This window comes from Panthera pardus, unplaced genomic scaffold, assembly GCF_024362965.1.
Source record: "Panthera pardus isolate Hobbes unplaced genomic scaffold, ASM2436296v1 HiC_scaffold_21, whole genome shotgun sequence".
Classification (NCBI taxonomy): domain Eukaryota; kingdom Metazoa; phylum Chordata; class Mammalia; order Carnivora; family Felidae; genus Panthera; species Panthera pardus.
In genome coordinates this window covers 233,878-249,254 of record NW_026526777.1, presented here as the reverse complement: position 1 = coordinate 249,254, position 15,377 = coordinate 233,878, and the positions used below count along the sequence as shown (strand labels likewise).

General features: G+C 60.3%; 1 protein-coding gene across 5 annotated transcripts; it reads right to left on the bottom strand.

Annotated features, from left to right (window-relative positions):
• Positions 1-259: 259 nt before the first annotated feature.
• On the bottom strand, positions 260-13,955 carry NPR1 (natriuretic peptide receptor 1). Of its 5 annotated transcripts, XR_008424498.1 has the most exons (23): positions 12,175-13,672; positions 11,398-11,597; positions 10,857-10,970; positions 10,285-10,420; positions 9,836-9,927; positions 8,999-9,134; positions 8,698-8,782; positions 7,864-7,984; positions 7,209-7,283; positions 6,989-7,066; positions 6,510-6,614; positions 6,187-6,261; positions 5,916-6,072; positions 5,465-5,620; positions 5,057-5,225; positions 4,392-4,655; positions 4,182-4,305; positions 3,960-4,028; positions 3,535-3,709; positions 3,308-3,406; positions 1,367-1,458; positions 773-1,196; positions 260-587 (listed from the first exon to the last, which is right to left on the bottom strand). XR_008424498.1 is itself a non-coding variant. In XM_053908667.1 (22 exons), the coding sequence occupies exons 1-22, from the start codon at positions 12,899-12,901 to the stop codon at positions 1,134-1,136; spliced, it is 3,312 nt and encodes a 1,103-aa protein (XP_053764642.1). In that variant the 5' UTR covers positions 12,902-13,955; the 3' UTR covers positions 260-1,133. The 5 variants fall into 5 exon arrangements, 4 of the variants coding, with proteins under 4 accessions (XP_053764642.1, XP_019286895.2, XP_053764641.1 ...); XM_053908667.1 differs by having other exon boundaries at positions 260-1,196; positions 12,175-13,955; XM_019431350.2 differs by having other exon boundaries at positions 260-1,196; positions 4,392-4,538.
• Between the last annotated feature and the right edge of the window lie 1,422 nt (positions 13,956-15,377).

The following is a 15,377-nucleotide window of genomic DNA, read 5'->3' as shown; positions in this document are numbered from 1 at the left end:
TGCTGTGGTCCACAGGACCCTTTCAGGGGATGGATGAGTTCCAAACAATCTGCATAATCAGGCTAATACACGATTTGCCTCCGTGACTTGACAGGTATATTGATAGTAGGAAGGCCACGAGGGTTAACTTGCTGGTGTCTTTGCACAAACCAAGGCGGTGGCTCTGAGTCACTGTTCTTCATCACCATACATTGGCAGTAAAAAAATAAAAATTAAAAACCCAGTTTCTCTTAAGAATGTCCTCGATAAGACACTAAAATATATAAACATATGATTGGTTTATTATTTAAATGAGTTAATAAGGACTTGTTTCAATTTCTAATATGCTATATATGGATAGATTTAATCCACATAAACAAAAGCTCTTTGGGGCCCTCAATAATTCTTAAGGGTGTAAACAGGTCCTTAGACCAAGAGCGTCAGCACTGCTGGGGTAATTCACAGGCTGTCACGTAGATCCTGGCTGAGGAAACTGAAGCTGATTTCAGACACTGCACTCCCCAGCTCAGGAAGCATCTTATGTGGAACAGAGGGCAGGGAGCACGGCTGTGTTTTCTGTTCACCCGCTGTCCTTCCAGAGACATTCACTGGAATAAAGATGTTCATGGTCTCTGCTCACAGGAGAAACAAGACATACAGGGCTGCCCCTCCCCTGTGCACTGTATTCAGTGCTGGGGGGAGTATGGGGGGGTGTTTGTGGCCCATGTGGGTTGGGCCTAGATGTGGACTCCCCTCACCCCCTAGATTCACCTGTAGTCCCCTTTCCTGTTACCTCTAAAGTGGCTCTTCCCCCTCCCCATAGAAGTCACAGTGTCTCAAAGTGGAGTCCACACCCTAGCCTGGCTTGGGTCCGGGTGGAGAGTGGGTACACTTGTCTGCGTGTGCCACTGGATATGACTGTGTGCTTTGGTCCAGTCCCATGAACTCCGAGTCCTCCCCAACACCAGTCCTCCACCAGAGGTCACATCTGGTGTCTCCACTGGGGTTAGCACGTTTGGGTTGTTCAAACTACTTCTCCGATCCCTTTGGCAGTGGTGGGGCTGCTGTGAGTGAGGCCAGGACCTGGAACCTCTCTGTTGCCTCTGGTGCAGGGAAGGGGGTGTAGAAGGCCAAGGTGGGGGGGGGGGGGCAGGTCAGCCTCGAGTGCTACCGCCCCGCTCCCCTAGGAGCCAGTAGGTCCGCACTTTGCCTTTGCCCTGGAGGGAGAGAGAAGAGGAGGCTGGTGTAGGGAGCAGCGCACTGACCCACTTCCCCAAATCAGAGGAAAGGCTTCGGGATGGGAGTGGGCTCGGCTGCTTGAGAAGGGGTCTGGGGAGGCACCCTCTGGTCCACAAGGGATGGTGAGGGTAGGGGCTTTCCTCTCTACCTTCATTTCTACGTCCCCTCGAAGCTCCAGCTCGAAACCACCAAACTCTTCCAGGACGGCCTTGGTCTCAGAAGACAAGTGGATCTTCAGGGCTGGGAAGGACAAGGGAGGGCGGGGGGTGGAAGCAATGGGAGCGGGGAGACTGGGAACTGCAGGACTCCTTTCTTTCTCAGGAAGCCTCCTCCTTCAGAGTCCCACCCCTCCACGTGGAGTCTGGCCATTCTGGCCTCTCCCTCAGAATTTGACGGCTGCGTTGTCCAACACCGCAGCCACTAGTCACCGGTGGCTATTCACATTTAAGTTAATTAAAACTAAATACAGTTAAAAATCCAGGGCTTCATTTGCACGAGCACATTTCAAGCGATCAATAGCATCCTGTGGCAGAGACTACTGTGATGGACAACCCGGATTATAGAAAGAAAGTTCCAGTAGATAGCATTCTAGCGTGTTACCAGGCTCCAGACAGACAGTGTAGCATGGTGGTTAGGGGCTCAGACTTTGGGTCCTGCTCTGTCTAGTGAATCCCAGCTGGGACAGCTGCTTGGAGAAGTAATGTAAACTCTCTGTGCCTCATTTTCCTAGTCCAACAAATGCTGATGGTGACAGTATCCATGTCAAGGCCTTGTTACGAGGGCTACACGAACCGCTAACCAACTATCTCAGCAGAGTCTGGCACGCAGGAAGCACTCCTGGCAGCGGTTGTTGTCGCTCTGGTTTACTTCAACGCTCATCTTGTGGCAGAGGGAATTGAGGCCCAAACTGTGGGCGTCAGACCCAGGCTCTGACTCCCGACCTGGTACCCCCCACGCCTCTGTCCATAGTTGCTCCCACCACTCCTGGGGGATACATCGGAGCGGCCTCGTTTTGCTGTTGAAACATTTCTGAGAGGGGCACCTGGGTGGCGCAGTCGGTTGAGCGGCCGACTTCGGCTCAGGTCACGATCTCACGGTCCGTGAGTTCGAGCCTCGCGTCGGGCTCTGTGCTGACTGCTCAGAGCCCGGAGCCTGTTTCAGATTCTGTGTCTCCCTCTCTCTGACCCTCCCCCGTTCATGCTCTGTCTCTCCCTGTCTCAACAATAAATAAAGCTTAAAAAAAAATCATTTAAAAAAAAAAAGAAACATTTCTGAGAATGTGCTCCTTGAAGACAGGACCTCAGTGAGAGCCTTCCTCCGGCTCTGACCGCCCCAGACACAGTGACCAGGGAGTATCTGCTGAGCCAGAGACCCTCTGGGCTGCAAAGCAGCCCATCTCCTGCCATGAGGCTTGGATGGGGTCTGCAGGGACTTCCCCCCGGCCCCGCCAGCTGACACGGGGTCTGAGTGGTCTTTGTACCCCAGGGCCTGGCACTTAGTAGGCATTCAGTGCATGTTTACTGAATTGAATTGTATTGCACACAGCAGGAGGGTAGAAGAGGAGCCTGACGCAAGACTCAGGGCAGGAGGAGAGGGCAGCAAGCTTTTCCTAGGTACCTACTGTGCTCCGCGGCCCGCGCTAGGTTTCTCACGAGCCGGAGACGGGTATTGTTTTAGAGATAAACAGCTGAAGCTCAGAAAAGTTGAATGACTCGCGTCCTCGTCATGGCATATGGTTTTCATACATAACTCCTCTAAGGTGCGCGTCTTATTCTCTCACAGGTGAGGAAAACTGAGGCTCCAGGAAGTGTGGCAAATCGACCCACAGTTGTGTGGATGGTGGAGCAGAGACTTACACCTAGTCCTCTGCCACATGCAAGAGGGAGCAGAGGGGCCCTGAGTGGGGGGGACCAGGGCGACAGTCCAACATCTGCCTGGAAACACTTTTGGATGGGGGGGCGGGGGGGGGGCGCTGATCTCTGATGGATTGGAGGTGATGTACCCTGGCTGGGGGTGAGCCGCCGGTGGGGCCGTCCTCGCTGAAGCCTGTCTGTCCCTCCAGCCACTGCGAGCAGCCCAGCCACTTTACCTTCCCCGTTAGACTCCATCCTGGAGGCGGTGTTGACTGTGTCTCCGAAGAGGCAGTAGCGAGGCATCTTCAGCCCTACCACGCCGGCGCACACGGGTCCTGGAGGGGGTGGGGAGGGGTGTTCCACGAGAGTCAAGTGGTGGACCCGAGGCCCCTGGGAATCCAGGTGTGTGTGTGTGTGTGTGTGTGTGTGTCTGTCTGTCTGTCTGTCTGTCTGTCTCCCTCACCTGTGTGGACACCGATTCGCAAGCGCAGCTCCTCCTGGGGCCGGTGGCGGATGCGGAAGGAGCGCACAGCATCCAGAAGCGCCAGGGCCATGCGGGCCACCTCGCGGGCGTGCAGCAGCCCGTTCCGCACGGGAAGCCCCGACACGACCATGTAGGCATCGCCAATGGTCTCCACCTGCCGGGCCCACCAGAGGATGCAGGGCATAAACACCGGAAATTTCTCCTCCCTGTGCCGCCCCACATGCGTTTGGTAACCTCATCTGCGCCGTCCTTTCCCTGCCTGTCCCTGGGTCTCCGGGTAACAGTCTCTGCCCATGTCCCATGGTCTCCTCTCCTGAGGCTCTATGTCATTCTGCCCATCACCCTTCTCTGACCCTGCCCGTCACCATCTTTCTGTCCCCCTCCGTCCCTGCTCCCACCCTCACCTTGTACACATCAAAGTTGTCTATGACGGCATCAAAGCAGGTGTACAGATCATTGAGCAGGGTCACCACCTGGAAGGGAAGAGAGGCCAAGACGGGTATGGAGTCAGGGAGCCCATCTGGGCTCAAGTGGGGAAAATGGGACCAGAAGGCAGTCCTGATGGGACAGAAAGGCTGGCCAAGCACAGCCTGCCTGGCCCTCACCTGTGGCCGTGCCGCACTGACCTGCATAGGCGTGCTCTCTGCCGACAGGGCCGTGAAGCCCACAATGTCGCTGAAGTAGATGGTAACGCTGTCGAAGGCTTCAGCCTGGACCGTCTCCCCACGCTTGAGCTGCTCAGCCACTGAGCTGTGGGGTCAGGGGCAGGTATAGGATAAGCGCGGGAGGCGGGGCTGGAACAGGGTGGCAGAGGGTCACCACACGTGGGCACTCACTGGGGCAGAATCTGGTAGAGCAGGGCCTCGGCCTTGCGCTTCTCCTCCAGGTAGGCCTGGGTCCTGTCCTCCACCAGCTCCTCTAGGTTGTTGGCATACTGCTCCATGCGGGACAGCAAGTTGTCCAGGATGTTGCTGCTGTGCTCCCTGAGGCCCCGGGAGCAGGGCAGAGGCGGTGAGAGAGCTGCCCAGAGCGCCCTCCCCAGCTCACCAGACCCAGGCTGCCATGTCAGCCCCTGTGCAGGGCAGCGGAGAAGGCCAGGCCTGGGGAGCATGGCAGGGTGGGCGTGGCAGGGGAAAGGGTAGGAAGAAAGTTCCATTCATCTCTGAGACCCCAGAGTCCGGAAGCTTCAGAGATACTGGCTACTTCGTTCATCTTTGTTGAACAGAAGCGAGTTAGAAGCAGGTGAACGGGGATCAATTAAGGACAGAGTGTGGGCACCCGGGATGGCAGAGGGGTGTGGGGGGGGGTCTGTGGGGCACAGTGCGACAGATGGCCCCCAGGGCTGGGTTGGAGGACAAGAGTATGTGCTCCCCTCTGCTCTGTACCACTGAGGAGGGGCCGGCGGGCCGCAGTGGGGTCCCTTGCCACTGCTGGGAGAAAAGACTTAAGTGTGGGGCACAGGGTAGCTGTTGGGCACGGGGGACACACGAACACCAGCAACCTGTTGAACTTGCGCAGCATCAGGCGAATCTGCTGGAAGGGGGGCCGTTCCTGCGGCTCCTCAGCCCAGCACCTCTGCATCAGCTGCCCCAGCTCCTCCAGGTGACTCTGCAGGGCCAGGGAGGGCCGGAAGGGGGGCTGCTCACCCCGAGTCACACGCTCCACGATCTCTGTGGTGAGGCAGGAGGGGCTGAGGGCTGGGGCCAGCCCAGGGCTAGTGAGAGACACAGGGGGGAGGTCCAGGAGCGGGCCGGGACCCCGGGGTAGGCAGGCAGGCAGACAGCGGAGTCACTGGCAGCAACAGAACCTTCCAGGAGGCGGGTGTGGTGGTGTTTGCAGGGGTCCCTCACCCTGGGGCTGGGCTCAGGTGCAGCTGTGGCAGGGCTAGGGGACTCCAGGGTCCTCTCACCTTTGGGGCTAAGGTCCAAACCCTCCACATGGAAGACGCCACTCCTCAGGGCAATCTCCTGAAGGATGATTCCAAAGCTGTACACGTCACCCGCCTGGGAGCCCCGGGCAGGGGGTGAGGCCATTCGCAGGAGCTCAGGGGCTGTCCACAACTTTTCTGCAGGTTGGAGGTCAGGAGTGACCGGGCGAAGGGCCCTAAAGCTGAGGGGTGGGGGTGTGTCGGGGGGGGGGGAACAAGGCCCTAGAAGACGTGGCTGGAGCAGCGTGCGGCCATCACGCTGAGTGCTACAAAGACACAGCCTCCAGGGGAAAGGCTCCCCTTTCCACTGGCGAATGAGCCAAACCAGGAATCCAGAATGGCACGCCAAGCCCTTCAGAGGCCTGGCATCAGTTGCCCCCGCCAGGCTGTGTTTGGAGGGGGGCGGGTCTTAGGGGGCAGAGTGTGGGCTCACTGGCATAGAGGGTGTGGCCTTGCTCTGGTTCCGGGTCCCTGAAGCTCTCCAGCCCGAAGTCAGTGATCTTGAGCACGAAGCGCCCGTCCACCACACAGTTGGAAGACTTGAGGTTGCCATGAGAGCAAATGGCCCCATTGTGCAGGAACAGCATACCCTGGAAATTTGCGGAGGCCGAGGTCTTCGGTGTAAGTGAGACCTACAACCAGGGCCAGGGGAGACGCCTGCCTGGCCCCTCCCCCACACATCGCATGGGGGATTCCGGGCTTACCTTGACGATGTCATTGGTAAGAGAGTATCGGAACATCCAGTCCAAGGTGATGCTCTCATTCTCCAGAATGTCCTGCTGGGCAATAAGAGTGAGGCACGCACCCGGCAGACCCCAGGAGGGGTGCAGGGGCCCAGTCACACAAAGACTGGGCCCAGGCACAAAAAGACAGAAACTTGGATTTACTCTAGTGCCCCCCTCCCCGTTTACAGATGGGGCAGATAAAGGGCAGAAAGGAGGAGGTTTGCCTGGGGGTCATACGGCCGTGGGGAACAGAACCAGGGCTAGGCCCACATCTCCTGACCCCCCTCCTCTTGTCCCCTCACCTGCAAACTCCCACGGGGACAGTACTCCGTGAGGATACAGATGTTGGGGGGGTCAGTGCAGGCACCCACAAACCTGGTCAGGTGTTCGTTCTGTACATCCCGCATCTGCAGGGGGAAGCCAGCATCAGGAGCCTGGCAGAGACGTCCCTCCTCACCAAGTGGCCCTCCACCCTCAGGGGCCTCTCAGTGTTCTCAGTGCCCGTTCACTCTCTGCAGACACTCTAGGAGTCCGGTGACTCCCCCTGCGGTACCTCCTCCGGCTCACTCTGCCTCCTGATCCCTCCACCCACCAGGGGCATCGAGCACAGCCCCTCAAGGAACCTCCTCTAGGCTTCCTCTACTAGTCTCTTCTCCCCTCTGGGGCCCTCTCTCTTAGCACAATATGCAGGGCCCATCCCTTTCTTAAGACACCCTGGGGTCCCCCCACCTCCTGTGTCCCTGGGACCTCTCCTAGGCCACTGCCTCGCAGCCCCACTTACATGCTTCAGTTCGAACAGCACTTTACGAGTCAGCTCGATGCGTTTACGGTTCACACGCTTCACAGCCACGAGGTTGCCCTGGGCAAGGAATGGAGGTTGCATCGTGAGATGGCCCAGTGGTGGTGACGGCAACTGCTGACAGTGGCCCTGGGGCCCGTCCTGAGCCGTTGGAGGGCAGCCCTGCCCACCCCAAGGACCCGCAGTCTTTCCCCTGGCCCACCTTATAATATGCCGTTTTGGCAAACACTTGGAACTGGCCCTCTGTGGTCAGCAGGGAGCCGTAATTGGAGCCTCTCTGGAGGGACAGAGAGCAGGAGGGACCGGTCAGCCTGGGAGCCCTGCCATGGGCTCAGCTCTCCATTCTGGCTGCCTGAGCTCTGGCCTTCACTGCCCCGCCTGATCTCGCGGCTGTCCTGCTTCTCGTTCCACATCATGAGATCCTCTCCTCATTTGTTATTATTTTTTTTAAATGTTTACTTTTGAGAGAGGGAGAGAGAGCGCGGGAGAGAGAGAATCCCAAGCAGGCTCCACATTCTCAGCACAGAGCCTGACGCAGGGCAAGAACCGTGCGTTCGTGACCTGAACCGAAATCAAGAGTCAGAGGCTTTGACTGCGCCACCCAGGCGCCCCTGTTTATTTTTTTAAAAATGTATTTTCACGTCTACCGTGTTTGGTCTTTGAAAGCCTCCTGCGAAGGAGGCTCTGTGCACGTGACCGTCATCTGAGGTAGTCTCTGAGGGGAACAGCACTTGTCCAAGGTCACACAGCGAGAAAGGGCAGGGCTGGGATCGGAAGCGCGCCGTCTGCACTGCCCAGCAGGCGCTGCCCGGACCCCTGCCCGGCCCCCGCTGCCCACCCCCACGGGGGCTCCTCACCGCGCTGAGCGTCAGCCGGCTGCCTGCACTCCGGAGGTGCCGGTCGAGGCTGCTGGGCTGCACGTCCTCCCAGCGCACCCGCCACAGCTCTGAGGCCAGGTCCCTCTCGAGCTGCATCTTCCTGGGGCATGAACAGGGGAGCCATGTCTGAACCCCTGACCCCGGGCCTCAGAGCCCGGGGCCGCCGCGTGTGCTAAGAGACGGGCGGACGGGGGCTGAGGGCCGGGAGGTGTGGGCCAGGCTTTGCCTGCCTCCCAGGGACCTTGGGCAGCCACTTCGTGTCTCTGAGTCTCACGTCCTCACGTCCTGATTTGGGAATGGGCGACCTCGACATTTATTTCAAAGCATTGTTACGTGAACAAAAAGAAACATCGTGTGAGGAAGTGCCCTCCTTGCAGGCCTGTGTCCTTAATGTCTGCGCGGCAGGCCAGCCTCCCACCAGAAGGCAGGGGGGGGGGGTCCTGCACCTCCCCTCTCCGCTCCGTGCACATCAGCCTTGCTCAACTGACTGGGCCCAGTCCCACAGGGTTGGAGCCTCTGCTCCCCAGCAGGTGTGCCCGAGGCGAGGGTGGACCAGCCCACTCGCCTGCTCTGCTCTTCTCACAGCCTCATCCCTCCCGGCCCCTCCCCGCCGGCCCCTCTTCTCTCCTCCCTGTGCCCTGCGGCTTTTTAGCCCTTTTTAGCCCCGTCTCCTCCCCCACCTCCCTCGGCCTTGTCTCCTCCCCCACCTCCCTCGGCCTTCCACCTCTCCCGCTTCCCTGCAGGTCCCTGCCACCTCGGCAGCTAGTTCTCCAGGCCCCCCAGCCTCACTCCCCACCCGCCTCCAAAGCTCACCTGTATATGAAGAAGGAGACGGTCAGAATGCTGAGCAGGGAGAGGCTGCCCACCACGGCCAGAACTTCCAGCGTGGAAAAGTGGTCTGCACAAGAGTCCAAGTTGCAGCAGGAGAGATTTGGGTTAGAGAGCAGGAAGAGGAACCTTCTAATAGTCCCTCAGTGAACTAGGAAGGTGAGTGAAGGGAAGAAAAAGGCAGATGTCCCTCCAGAAAGCCCTGAGTGTGGGAGAGGAGCACCCATCTGACTCCTGAAGCAGGAGCCTCTCCAGAACGGAGGCCTGGAAGGCAAGAGGCAGTCACCTTGGTTGCAAGCCGGGTCCTCGTTGTCAAAGCCACATTTGGGGATGTCAGGAGGTGGGTGGCCCAGGGGCCAGCTTAGTTCGTGCCCTGGCACGGCCACCAGCTCTCGGGAGGTCCCATTGTAGTTCAGAACCACCTACGGGAGGGCAGGAGTGGCAGGAGGGCAAGGCCTGGGGCGACGCTTCCCGTCCAGTGGAGCTGCGCGGCCTCCCCCGTCTCTGCTTCCCCGGCCTGTGTCTGGGCTGTCCACTGTTTACCAAGCCCCTCATACCCCGGTCACCAGAGTGGAAAAACCTGAAAACTACTCAAGGGCTTTATGGAGAAAACTCCACGTAGAACCCCGACTCGACATCAGGGAGTTTACGATCTTGGACTGAAGCACATAGGAAACAGGAAAAGGCAGTGTTCTCAGTCCACATTCGCAGGCCTAAGCCACGTACCCCTCCTCCAGGAAGTCTTCCCCGAGTGATCTGCTCCTCAGCACTTGTGGCCTCGATTCCTTCCTGTTCCTGACTGAATTTAATGAGCTGTGTGGCCACCACGTGAGCCTGTCTCTGCTGGGAGAGGGGCCTGCCTGTCTTAGGAGATGTGGGACTTCCTGAAGTTAGGGCTGTGCCCCCTCCTCAGAGCTGCGGTTCCCCAAGGGTAATGCTTGTGAGTCCCTATCATTCCGGCTGCTCCCCCAGACCCGAGCTGGGTCTCTTCTACCCAAGGCTCTCCAAAAGCGAGCAAGCATGGTGGAGTGACTACAGAGCCGACAGATGCCCTGGGGGAAGGAGGGAGGGCAAGACGTCCTTCCTGCCTATATGGCACTGTCTTCTGGGGGCACACCCTTACCCTGAAAGTGCCAGTCTCAGGATGCATATCCCAGAGGGAGAAGTCGGTCTCCCGATCTCCATTGCTGTCCATTTTCCAGTATCCTGTCACCCCTGGGGCATGGAGGAAGATGGCTGTGTTTTGAGGACGTGGAAGTTCAGGAGGGTACCCACCCTACCTGATCTCCACCCTCCGATCTTCTTTGCCTTGCCCTCCAAACGTGTATGTAATATGTCACATATAATAATAACAAGAAGGACGTGTCAGCAGCAGGAATGACTGAGGTTGGGCACTTGGGAGGACTTCCTGATGGAGCAAGGCAGATGGGGCGGTCGTGGAGCTCCCTTACAGAAGACAGGAAAGGACGGGCATGGGTGAGTGACCCCCGCAGCGGCAGGCTGGAGGCTTCTCATGGCCTCCTGCTCGGGGTGCCCCAAGGTGGATTGTCCCTGCCACCTCCAGCCGCTGACCTTGGAAGCTCCGGTTCCACATCCGCTGAGTGACGGCCTCCCCATCAGTGAAGGTTCCCCCATGCGCCAGAGTCTCTGTCACTGCCTGGATGTAGAGCAGGAGCCCATCGTGGAAGGACGCTGGGATGGTGTTCATCTGCAGGAACAAGGGGGCTTGGCCGGGGTGGGATCCACGAAGGGCGCTCAGTGGGGACACCCTGGGTGGGAAGATCTGGGCGGCGCTGGGACCTTGGGAGGGGACGGGAGAAACCCCCCCCCCTTCCGTGGACAGAGACTTGACTACTCATAAGACACCTCCTCGTCAACCTCCACTTCTGAATCCCTCTAGGCAGACAGAGTAGGACACATCATCCTCATTTTACTGATGAGGACCTGAGTTCCGGAGGCTGACCGACCCTTCAGTGTCCCCTTAGTTATCAGAAGGTGAGAACGGTGTGGCGGGGGGGGGGGGGGGGGGGGGGGGGAAGGGGAAGAAGGGGAGGCCTGGGAATATGGAGGTGGCTGAGAGAACAGGCTGGGCACCGGCAGGGCAGTGTGGAGTCCATGCTGCAGGGTCCCAGGATCCCCCTTACCAGGCCGTCCTCAAGGGTGAAGTTGAACTTCTCCTGGGCCAAGTGTTTTAGCTGCTGCAGGAATTGGAAGTACTCAGGGTTGTCCGGCTCTTTATATGTGATGATTTTGGCGGCCTGAGGAAGGGGTCAGTGGAGAGGGGAGAGCTGGGCAATGACCCAGTCCTCCCAGTACCCTGGGCCACCTCCCCAGTGCATCTCCGCTTAGCCCAAGGTCGGAGTGGATGGACTCCATGTCACCTGTGAGGCACTGCCTGCTCCAAAGCAGGGGAGCCAATGGGATGACTCCTCAAGTCCTGTCAGTCTGTGGGACGGGAACACCCTCCCACCTCAAGCCCATTTGTTCATCTTTTCAGCCTCCTAGCTCTGAAGTTTCCTAGACCTTTTTACACCCCGCGCTCTTCCTGGCCTCCCTCACCAAAGTCCCTGAGCAGTCAAGAACCTTTTTTCTAGAGCCCTTCAGACCCCGAGGAACCCAGTGCCCAGAAACTATGTGCCACCAGCACAGAGTCCCACAGCCTGGGCTTGCAGCCTGGACCCTCACCCGAAAGGCCTGCTGGGCACTGGCATCCTGCCCATCGCCTCTCTCCCAGGGCCTGTGGGAAGCAAGACCGTGTGCACCTTGCAGGCTTTGTCCAAAGAGGTCCAGGTGGAAAAACACATAGTCCTCCCCACTCAGGCCGGCTTCCAGGGCTAAAAGCATCAGAGTTCTGAAGGCATCTGGGGAGCTGCATATGTAGATAACTGGGGAGGAAGGGGGCGGTCAGAGAGAGACAGAGAGACAGGAGCCTAGATCCCGACAGAGTGCAGAGGGGGAACTCAGGCCAGGGAATTTGTGGACTCCGGACTGCTAGGGCCTCAGCGGCTGGCTGCCGAGAGAAAGGTGAAGAGGGCTGGGAGGAGTCAGTGGGCAGGGTTGGAGGAAGGAGCAAAGATAGGGAGAGCCGCAACAGTGGAGCCAAAGGTGGGGAAGGTGGGGTCAGCAAGGGAGGGAGAGGGGGAGGCTGGCCAGCAGAGAGGGGACTGGGGGTGGAGAGGGCGTGTGGGACGAGGAGAGGCTGCTGGAGGAAACCAGAAGTGGAGGAGGGGAGCGGGGATGGGCACCAAGCCGGGGGACCTACTGGGTGTTCTCCCCCCAACCCCATCCCTCCCAGGGATGGGCACCAAGCCAGGGTACCTACTGGGCGTCCTCCGCCCGCCCCTCCCGCGACTCCGGAGGCAGCGGTGGGAAGCAGGTGGGGGGGGGGGGGGGAGTCGGGGAGCGCAGAACCGCGGAGAGAGCCGGGCCGTGCAGCCTCGGGAGGAAGAGCCGCCCCCTCACCTCGGCCTTGGCGCCTCACGGTCCGCAGCAGCAGGGAGTAGTGCTGGGGGTCGCCTTCGGCGAACTCCAGGTGGTCCACCGTGACGTTGAGGCGGTGGCGCAGGCGCACGTACAGGCCTTCCACCACGAAGAAGCAGGGCTGGTCGTCGCCGGGCCGGTACGCGTAGAGCACGAGCGCCTGGCGCTCCCAGCCCAGCCGTCGGTGCAGCGCCGCCACCAGGTCCCCCAGCTTGGCGTGGCTGGGCCCCGCGCGGGTGGTCAGCGCGTACTCGTCCTTGGCCCCGAAGCCCAGCGCCGGCGCGCCGGCCGTCAGCAGCGGCACCCGCCAGTGCGCCGTGAAGCGCCCCACGGGGGCTGCGGCGTACACGCAGCCGGGGCCCAGGAACACGGCGGGGCTGTGCTCCCACTTGAGGTCCACGGCGGCCAGCGGCGCGGCCGTGTCGGAGCAGACGCCGCGCGCGTTCTCGCTGCTGCCCAGCACCGTGCGCACCGTCCAGCCGGGCAGCCAGTCGGGCCGCGCCCTCACCCGGGCCAGCGCCAGCTCCACCGCCGGCCCCACGCGCGCCCACGACCACGGGTACGAGGTGTTGGCCAGCGGCAGCACCACGGCCACCGTCAGGTTCCCCGCGTGGCCTCCGGGCAGCAGCAGCGGCAGCAGCAGCAGCAGCGGCGGGAGCGGGAGCAGGCGGGCGCCGGCGGGGCGCCCGGGGCGCCGGGGGCGCAGCATGGCCTCAGCGGGCAGCTCGGCGGGCGAGCGCTCGCGCCATGGCCCCCCGGGCACCCTCCGGCCCAGCCGCGCGTCGCGGGCCCGGGGCGCGCCCACCCCGGGGCACGCTGCCCGTCCGGCCGCCGCGCGAGGGGCGGGTGGAGGGCGCCGCGGGGCAGGTGGGCGCGAACGGAGGGGCGCCGTGGCCCGGGGCGCGGGCGAGCGCGCCGGTGAGTGAGTGTTGGAAGGAGCGAGAGCGCCCAAGGGAGGGGGGTGGGCGAGGGCGCGAGCCGGGGAAGGGGAGCGGCGGGCTTTCGTGCGCGCCTGGGCGCCCGCCCCGGGAGGGTGCCAGCGGGGGCGTCCGGCCGGCTCAAGTCCCCGGCTGTCGGGGGGGAGGGGGGGGGGACAGGGGAGGACCGGAGCCAGGCTCCGGGCCCTTCCTCCCGCCGCTTCCCCTCCCAGACTCGGCGACGGGAGCGCCAGCCCCGGACCTTTAACCCCTTCGTCCCCGCCCCGAAGTTGCGGACCTGCCCGCGCGCTCTGCTCCGAGACCCTCCGCGCCTTCCTCCTGCGGGGAGCCGCGCCGCGAAGGGGCTCGCTCGCTGGGGTCGGGAGGAGGACCGAAGGGCGACTCGAGTGGGGGCAGCCGGGACGCTTTCGCGCCCCGCCTCCTCCCTCCCTACCTGGTTCCGTTTGGGGAAGAGAGCTGCGTTGGTTCGGGATCTTGGCAAGAAAAGGTGTGAGCCTACGGATGTGTGTGCGTCTGGGGGTGGACGGGAGGGTGGCAGGTTTCTGGAAAGGGCGTTAAACTAGGGAGCCCAGGGTCCCCGTGACCCAGTCCACCCAGGACCGCCCCCGTGTCCCAGCTTCCAGATTGAGAGGGTTAGTGCGGAAAAGGGGCCCAGGGGGAGGGCGGAGTTAACCTTTTAGTTCCCAAAAGGCTGCAGGAAGGGGGAGAAGAGCGTTTGGTGGCTGGGGTGGGGGGAAGGGAGGGCAGTGACCCCGGGGCCGCTCCTGGAACGTGGGTTCGCGGCGGCGGTGGGAGACGGTGTTGGAAGTGACCCGGTGGTGGGGGCGTCGGCTGGGGCGAGGGTTTGGGGGGCACTGGACCGCGCGGGCCGCCTTCCCCGCGCCGTGGGGTCGGTGTGCCCTCTCGCGGCCAGCAGGGGTCACTGACGCTGCCGCGCCGCTACCCTCTCCAGTCCCCGACCCGCCAGCTGTCCCGGTGCGCCCGCCACGCGCTGGGTGTGCACAGGCCGTGCCCTGGGGGAGCCGTGCTTGGGACCAACAGCTACCACGTAACATGACTGAGCACCGCAACAGAAGCTGGGGAGATTGCTAGAGCCCCAGATGAGGACGTAAGCTTGCTTTGGGGCCAGGAAAATCTCCAAAGAGAAATAATGCAGCTAGGGTGGAATGATGAGCAAGGGATTCTGCGCAGAGAGCAGTATATTCCCTATACCTGGCATTTTTGGAGAATTTTAGGACCAGTTTTTCTGATGGTCTTAGAGCAAAGACCAACTTCAGATGGCAGGGATGTTTTGTTCCGCGTGCGTGCTCTCTATATTTGCCTTCATTGCCGACACTTAAATAGCTGCGCCCGACTGGCTCACTCGGCAGAGCGGTACTCTTGATCTCCGTGTCCTGAGTTTAAGTCCCATGTTGGACAAACAGCTTTCTTTAAAAAAAAAAAAAAAAAAAAAAAAATCGAAAAAAAAAATCGGCAGATGGCACACGAATATTTGGATTTCTCACTATGTTGAAATATCATAGTTAGCAATAGATGACTCCTGCCTGCGGCCCTTCTTTGAGATGACTCTAGTCCATGATAGTTCCTACCTACTCTGCATTACCAGCCTGGCTGCTGTAGGAGTTCATGTTTTCGATCCTGGCCCATAATGTAAAGAGTGTGCATTTAGGAATGACTGGGGAGAGGCCAGAAAGGGGAGCAGAGGGCAGGTCATGAACGCTTTTGCATAATAGGCATAATATGTTTGTCCTTTACAGGGGAGCTCCAGAGGCTACAGAGGTAGATGGGAGAGTGGGAAACTTTTTTTTTTGGGGGGGGGGGGGGGGTGGGTGGAGCAGGAACTTTTTTTTTCCTTTTTTTTTTTAAAGTAGGCTTCAGGGGCGCCTGGGTGGCTCAGTCGGTTAAGCGTCCGACTTCAGCTCAGGTCGCGATCTCGCGATCTCGCGGTCCGTGAGTTCGAGCCCCCGTCGGGCTCTGGGCTGATGGCTCAGAGCCTGGAGCCTGCTTCCGATTCTGTGTCTCCCTCTCTCTCTCCGCTCCTCCCCCGTTCATGCTCTGTCCGTTCATGCTCTGTCCGTTCATGCTCTGTCTGTCTCTCTCTCTGTCTTAAAAATAAATAAACGTTAAAAAAAATTTAAAAAAAAAAGTAGGCTTCATACCCAGTGCAGAGCCCAACGCCGGCTTGAAGACATAACACTGAGATCAAGACCTGAGCCGAGATCAAGAGTCAGGTGCTTAGATCCTCTC

Excerpts from the sequence above, each read along its gene's own strand:
- NPR1 (XM_053908667.1), bottom strand. The coding sequence starts at position 12,901 with ATGCTGCGCCCCCGGCGCCCCGGGCGCCCCGCCGGCGCCCGCCTGCTC. Across the intron at positions 3,710-3,959 it reads ACAACTTTGATGTGTACAAG|GTGGAGACCATTGGCGATGC; the intron begins GTGAGGGTGGGA and ends TGGGCCCGGCAG. Across the intron at positions 1,459-3,307 it reads GATGGAGTCTAACGGGGAAG|CCCTGAAGATCCACTTGTCT; the intron begins GTAAAGTGGCTG and ends TGTCCTTCCCAG.